Source organism: Blastocystis sp. subtype 4, assembly GCF_000743755.1.
Source record: "Blastocystis sp. subtype 4 strain WR1 chromosome Unknown seqid_0128, whole genome shotgun sequence".
Taxonomy (NCBI): domain Eukaryota; class Bigyra; order Opalinata; family Blastocystidae; genus Blastocystis; species Blastocystis sp. subtype 4.
Window position 1 is genome coordinate 27,456 of NW_014569419.1, and position 7,458 is coordinate 34,913.

A 7,458-nucleotide genomic window follows, 5' to 3' on the forward strand; every position below is an offset into this window, starting at 1 on the left:
TGAATAGTCTCTTCGAGACAATAAACAGACTGGAAAACCAAAATAGTGTAGAGGATACTGAAGGTACCCCAGAAACAAATCAACCAGAGAAGGAGAATGAGTCCGAAGTCATCGATCAAGAGAGTGAAGAGGATCGTCGTTCTCGCTCCGATGATGAGGATCCCGATGAAACTACAAAGTCCCAAACAGTTTCTGTTCAAGCGGCTCAAGTAGAAGTGTGAATTACGTTTCACGACAAGGAACTTTCTGGAGAGCAGCTCCAACAACGTCGACAACCTCGAAATGTGAAGAACTTACAGAATATGTTTTTGATGCTCAAGGAAATCATGTCGGCAGAGACAACACCTCTTCAGAAGGCTCGTCTCAATTTTGCCATGCTCTCAAGTTTGTTCTCGTCCTTAATTTCATTTCTAGAGAATCACGTTCCATTCTGTTCTGTGAAAGTAATCAACATTCCTTCTGAGAGTCTCGACGTACAAATATGTCTTCTTCATGATTGGTAGGTTATGAAGCTAGCCAAGCACTTCGAGCATTACGGGGAGATCGTCGATCTGACAGTTCACTTTTGAGCTTCGAATCATGAGTAGATTGAGCCAGACAATACAGCCATTGTGAAATTCGAGAGTTCTCATGCCGCTTACGCAGCTATGCGATCTCGTTCCGCTGTTTTCAACAACCGTTTCATTGTTGTACAGCCCAATTACAATCCTGAAGATCCTACAACATTTGAGTTGAACCCAGCAGAGTCTGCAAAGAAGATCCGTAGGGAACAGGATAAGGCTGCATTAGAGAGAGAAGATCGAATGCAGTTGGTGCTGGTAAGACAGCAGATTCAAGCTCAGGAAATCTCAACATTGAAAGACTCACTACGTAAGCGTTTGGATCTGTTGAAGAAGTATGCTAAGTTGGCTTTGACGTTACCAGAGAGCCAACGATCATCATTCCAAACAAGTCTAACAAAAGTGATGGCGAGTGTGTATAATGATTCAGATCAGTTGTATGAACTATTAAAGACATCAGGAAAGGCAGCAAAGATTGGTGATGTGAATGTCGATGCTGAGTCAGAAGTGAAATCATTTTTATTTGAAATCATTTCAGATTTTGAGAATACTTTTCTCTATGATTCATTGAAAGCAGCAATTACTGGTCATTTAATCTCATTATTCCAAAAGCAAATGACTTCTATTCATGGAAATACCTCATACAAGCGACCATACGACGAACAATCAGCCATGTATTCAAAACGAAATCCAAATCAATTTCAAATCGATAATCGAAGTAGAAAAGTGATTCTGAAGAATCTACCTCTCGATACGAAAGAGGAAGATGTAGTGAATTCATTAACTGGTTATTATGGAGTGAAGAATATTACAAAGGATGGATCAGAAGCTATTATTGAGTTTGATCAACCATGGCAAACAAAGAAACCGATCCAACAGGGTTTAGTAATTAGGAATACAGTACGTATGATTGAGGATCTGTTATGGATAGAAAGTATATCCACAGTTGTTCTATAGTAATATATGAAATCTTTGTTAGAACACACATAAATAGCAATCCCATAAAACAACACAACTTCCTTAATACATTCCTCCCATTCCTTGAGGCATGGCAGGAGCAGCAGGTTCCTTACTAGGCTTATCAGCAATCATGCATTCTGTAGTGGTCATAAGAGAAGACACACCTGCAGCATTCACCAAAGCAGTACGAACAACCTTTGTAGGATCTACTACTCCAGCCTTGAACATGTTGGTGTACTCACCATTGAGAGCATTATAACCAATCTCCTCATCCTTTCCATTCAACAGAGTATTCACTACCACAGCTCCTTCAACTCCAGCATTCTTGGCAATCGTGGCACAAGGGACACGAATGGCCTTCTCCACAATATCAATACCAATCTTCTGATCAAAGTTCACAGCCTTGGACTTCAGAGGATCCAATACCTTACTAGCATATAGCAAGGCAGCACCACCTCCCACACAAATACCTTCAGCTACAGCAGCACGAGTAGCATTCAAGGCATCTTCAATACGATCCTTCTTCTCACCTACCTCCACTTCTGAGGCGCCTCCTACCTTAATCACAGCTACACCACCACTCAGCTTTGCCAGACGCTCCTCCAACTTCTCCTTCTCATAGGAGGATTGTGTCTGACCAATCAATGTACGAATATTCTCACAACGCTGCTTGATCTCCTCAGGAGCACCCTGTCCATTCAGAATCACTGTGTCATCCTTTGTCACTGTGATCTTCTTGGCACTACCCAACATATCCACTGTAGCACTCTCCAGCTTCATACCAGTCTCTTGTGACACAAGAGTGGCTCCTGTCAGCACAGCCAGATCTGCCAGAGTATTCTTGCGATTGTCACCAAAGCCAGGAGCCTTTACAGCCACCACCTTAAGACCACCTCTCAACTTGTTCAGAATGAGAGTAGAAAGAGCTTCACCATCCACATCCTCAGCAATGATCATCAATGAACGACCATCACGAGCAATGCTCTCCAGAATTGGCAACAAGGACTGGATCGCAGAAATCTTACCATCATAAAGCAGAATAGCAGGATCATCCATCTCTGTCTTCATTGTCTTCGTATCTGTCATGAAATAAGGACTAATGAAGCCTCGATCGAACTTCATTCCCTCCACCACCTCCAATTCATCTGACAGTGTCTTACCATCTTGTACTGTGATCACACCATCCTTTCCAACCTTCTCCATTGCAGTAGCAATCAGCTTTCCAATGGTCTGATCGTTGTTGGCAGAAATCGTAGCCACTTGCATGATCTCATCATTCGTGCTCACAGTTCTCGTCTTCTTACGCAGTTCGTCCACCACAGCATCAACAGCCAAATTCACTCCACGACGAAGATCCATAGGATTCAATCCAGCAGCAACCGATTTGCATCCTTCGGCATAAATAGCACGAGCCAGAACAGTAGCTGTCGTCGTTCCATCTCCAGCAGCTTCATTAGCCTTGCTCGCTACAGAACGCACCAATGCAGCTCCCATATTCTCAAATCTATCCCATCAATACCCAATTTCACTTCTACCTATCCTCGAACTCAATTGACTTGGCAACAGTCACACCATCCTTAGTGATCTTGGGTGAACCATACGGCTGGTCAATAATCACATTCCGTCCCTTAGGTCCCAAAGTGGTCTCAACAGCATCGGATAGCTGATTCACTCCACGAAGCATAGCGTTACGAGCCTAATCCATGAATTAACTCAACCACAACTACCTCCACTCCAAACATGAGCTCCTTTCCAGAAGCAAAACATCTCTTCAGAACAGTAGCACGACTTGCAAATCGTTGCATTCTATAATAAACTAGACATCTCTATCCTTACGAATTAACAATTCAAATACTCAATCGAAAGATAATAAAGGAGAACAAACTCACAGAAGTTTCTAGAAAGTGGAAACAGAGAAACTGGTTGTCAACAATAACTCAAACAACAGCAAATGAGAAGCGATGTGATGTGAACATTGTTGGTAAAAGCAGACCCTCTTTCCATTGTTAACGAAGCCGATGGGAGTGAAATGAATAGATTCGTGTTGATAGAAGTGATTTTCAAGTCCTACAACTCAATTTTCCAACTCTTTCACCCATCTGTGTTCATTCTATTTCTCATGAGTCAAAACCCTTCACATGTATTTATTCCAGTTGCTACCATAATGCACAGAAACCAGTACAGCGGTCCTCTCAGACTCAATCAAAACAAGTATGTCAAGAAACGGATGAATAGGGAATAGGTACGAAATAAAGCACAAGAAGAACAAGTTAAGAATGGTTTTGTATGTGATTTGGAGTTAAGGAACGAGTTTGTGTTTGGCTGGGTTATTTCTCATTTCATAGTCTGCCTGAGATTCCTATTGGACCGAAGTTTTTGAATATCCCATTTGATAACAGTGGGTACGTGTTTTCCGTGTTTGGATGATTGTTATAGTTTGAGTGAGTTTGCTCCGGATTCCTCTGTATACAGCGATTATAAATGGCCAGTACACTTCAGTTTGAAACAAGTTCCTCTTCCCTTTATTGGATATGACAAATACTCTCGTAGTTTGTTGTATGAAGTTGAATAAGGCATTAGAACCCGAAGGTGTGAAAAAGACGATTAGTCCTGAAGATGCTGCGTTGTTTGTGGAGTTGGAGGATGAAGAGTCGAATGTTCGTTCTTCTTCGGAACCAACAGGATCGTGGCTTCGTTTTATGGAATATGGTGATGGTTCAATAGTGACTCCTCCTAGTTCCCATGAGGCTGCTCTGGCACTAACAGGAATGGAAGAGGAGCGATCTGAGATAACAGAACCAAAATTGGATCGTATTGAGAAGTCGTTTTCCCATTCTACTCCAGTTCATCGGGATTCTCCCTCTTTGGTTGCAGAGTGTGTTTGGGAGGTATTCCCAGAAGAGTCCTGTTGTTGTTTCGACTACGGTCTCATTGTGGTTCTGGCTTGGTTGTGTGATGTGTAGCATTATGAAGGTACTCCAGGTGAGGTTGACCGGGATGCTCTTCACAGTACACTCCGTATTCATCGTTCTCGAGGTGAGACTACTGAGCATTGCGAACAGTTGAAGGCGTGAAGAGACATTGAAGATGGAGTGGAAACGATCGTTTGTAGGGGCTCGAGTGAATCGAATCAAGAGTGAAGCTCGAAGCGAACGTGTGGCTTTGATTTGGGATCCTTCGAGTGATGGTGGTGTTGCTCGCTATTTCCCATTGAATGACGATCGTATCTTCTCTCTTACTCGCTGTGTTAGTGATGCTTGTGAATTGTGATCTGTAGAAACCAACTCGGTTGAACGACAATATTGAAGTCGTTGTAGAAGAGGTTTCTCCGAAAGAAAGCGATTTGTATGATATGTTCCATGTAGCTGAGAACGACAAGTGATGTGTTTGTTCCACACAGGAATGTTAGGCTTGTAAGAAACAACCACCATTCGTTACACACTATAATGAGGTATATAGAAATCTGGTTCCTAGCTGTGAAACGAGCGAAAAAAGATCACTTCTAATGTAATGACAGTTCCACAAGAACAATGAAAATGAGTACATCCAAGAGTATATTTCTAGACTATTCATACATAAAAGACACTACTATGGTATTCTTGCACTGAGGACACTTGATTACAGCTAAATCGATTAAATCATAGAATTAATCCTACCTTGTGGTGTTTTAATGCCAGCCGTACTTGTATTTGCATAATTCAGCTCTTTGCATACAGGACACTGAATCCTGGCACATCCATAGGGGTAAAGAATGTTACTCTACAATATACTGGTTGATTTCCGATTACTTGGCAATGACCACATTGGATAAGAAATCCAGAATAACTCTTCACCTTTTCCTTCTCTTCTATCTCGTTTGTGTCAATACTAATTCTCATTCGACTTCTTCATTATGCACTCGACAGTTGTAGAAGCGTTGTTTTCTGCAGACATTGAAGATTATTGATCTAGCAATTTAATATCTCGTCAACAGAATATAAATGGTATCTGAATATGCTTAGAACTAAACTCATATTTGGATTGGATTATTCACAAACAGATTAAGGAACCTGAGAATCAACAGTCACATTTACAACTGCTGAGTTATCTACAGTAGGAGATACATCCATAGTCTTCTGCTTATCTAAAGAAGCATCCAGGTTATTCTCCAAAGGTTTCAACTCTATATCTTGCTTGATGGGCATTTCTTGTGTATCCAAAAGAGAAACCTTTCCCAAAGTCTTCACATCCTTTCTACAAGCCAATGGACTCACTACCAACAGGCCAATGAGAGAGAGAACACTAGAGAAATAGAAGATGGCATCTCGATTCTTCGAATAGATAGCCGACAATACAAGTGGACAGATAATTAAAGATCCCTGATAACAGAAGTTATTCCAAGAAAGGACTGTTCCCTGAACATCTTTAGAATGAGTAGTCTAGGAATGATCAATCCACTTCAAAGTTACACTAATAATGGATACAGACGTAGGAGTAACTAAAGGATATCCAATCCATAGAATGGATGAAGCAATAATTGAACCCATCATAGTAGTCGAGGCACTCATTCCAATATATCCTCCAATGGTTATAAGATATCCAACAATACACAAATAAGGAATAGGAATACAGAGTTTTGTAGTTAGAAGTGGATAGATAAGAACATGCATGATTAGACATACAAGGCTCTGAACCACAACAACGACTCTAATAGTGAATACACATCACATTAAAGACGAATAAGTAAATGACTTAATCTCGAACTTGTCGGAGAGGTAAATCCCATATCGAGAATCGTACGCACTCGCTGCCCAACGAATACAGAACTCCGAAACAAAACAAGATAACATAAGTAGAGTGATACGAGGTTTTACAATACTCTTCTTGGGTTCTTTCTTTTGTTTCTCTAGGATCAAAATCTAAAATCAATTATACTCTCTGTTTTACCTCTCCGAGGATTACCTTCCTCGTCTACCAATCCTGGATGTGACTCTTTTAAAATGAAGAGTGCGATAACCATCGCAATTCCTGAAATGACTCCAGCAACATACCTAGAGATAAATCCTTTAATTCATACAGACATCGGAAAATGATAGTTGACTTGAGCTAATACTCCTCCAACAGCAGGTCCAATAATATATGCTGCAGAAATACAACCTTCTAAACGTGTTAGATAGGTATTTCGTTGTTCTGCTGGGATAATGTCTGCAATTACACTAAAGATAAGAGAACAAGACGAACAATACGCTTGAACAAGGATCAGTGAACCAGAAAATAGGCCAGTAAAGGAACGCCAAATGATTAGGGAGATGACATCGCGCGACATACCTTGAAAAATAGAACCAAAGCAGGAACCAAAAAGGGAGAGAAGAATGAATGGTTTTCTTCCATAGACATCACTAAGAGGACCCATAAACAATAAACCTAGGAAAGGAATCTTCATATTTGATTACTGATAAGTTGAAAAATAGAATACGAGCTGAAAAGTATTCCCTCTTGCATACTGGTTGAACCTAATTCGGTCAACAAAAACGGGAGAACAGGAACGATTAAAGCGTTATTCATCGTATCAAAGAAGACGGTGACAAAAGCGATAATCACAATTGTGCGAACGCGCATCTTTGGATTCATTTCTTGTCTATCAGATCACTTTAAATGAACTATGATATCCAAATACAAACCTAGAACAGATATCGTGGAAATAGTGATTGACACTTCTCTTTAGTTGTTTGTATTATGGTAATTAAGAAAACCACTAGACATGCACGACAACTGATCGCATCATTGATCCAGGATTAACGCGGGAATTCAATAGTTGATACAGTGGATTGTTAATATTGGATTGATGATGTGAGGATAAGAATGTGTTATTGAAAAGGGTTAGTGAAAGAAATAAAAACAAGAACGGTCATATCTAGTGGAAAGCGCCCTAACCCGTCTGATCTAGGAAGCTAAGTCA

General features: G+C 40.6%; 4 protein-coding genes across 4 annotated transcripts; 2 read left to right on the top strand and 2 right to left on the bottom strand.

Annotated features, from left to right (window-relative positions):
• Positions 1 to 302: 302 nt before the first annotated feature.
• Positions 303 to 1,527, top strand: JH06_2123 (RNA recognition domain containing protein; the record flags this gene model as incomplete). Its single annotated transcript, XM_014671880.1, has 5 exons — positions 303 to 384; positions 415 to 473; positions 504 to 557; positions 588 to 1,445; positions 1,492 to 1,527. 5 exons carry the CDS (start codon positions 303 to 305, stop codon positions 1,525 to 1,527), a joined length of 1,089 nt encoding a protein of 362 aa, XP_014527366.1.
• Positions 1,528 to 1,580: 53 nt separating this feature from the next.
• On the bottom strand, positions 1,581 to 3,204 carry JH06_5456 (chaperone; the record flags this gene model as incomplete). Its single annotated transcript, XM_014671882.1, has 2 exons — positions 1,581 to 3,024; positions 3,056 to 3,204. The coding sequence occupies 2 exons, from the start codon at positions 3,202 to 3,204 to the stop codon at positions 1,581 to 1,583; spliced, it is 1,593 nt and encodes a 530-aa protein (XP_014527368.1).
• Positions 3,205 to 3,796: 592 nt separating this feature from the next.
• Positions 3,797 to 4,790, top strand: JH06_5529 (hypothetical protein; the record flags this gene model as incomplete). Its single annotated transcript, XM_014671883.1, is given in 6 exon segments — positions 3,797 to 3,818; positions 3,832 to 3,922; positions 3,957 to 4,066; positions 4,101 to 4,456; positions 4,484 to 4,556; positions 4,597 to 4,790. 6 exon segments carry the CDS (start codon positions 3,797 to 3,799, stop codon positions 4,788 to 4,790), a joined length of 846 nt encoding a protein of 281 aa, XP_014527369.1.
• Positions 4,791 to 5,560: 770 nt separating this feature from the next.
• Positions 5,561 to 6,912, bottom strand: JH06_5250 (MFS transporter; the record flags this gene model as incomplete). Its single annotated transcript, XM_014671881.1, has 5 exons — positions 5,561 to 5,938; positions 5,969 to 6,206; positions 6,228 to 6,418; positions 6,475 to 6,550; positions 6,581 to 6,912. The coding sequence occupies 5 exons, from the start codon at positions 6,910 to 6,912 to the stop codon at positions 5,561 to 5,563; spliced, it is 1,215 nt and encodes a 404-aa protein (XP_014527367.1).
• Positions 6,913 to 7,458: the final 546 nt, after the last annotated feature.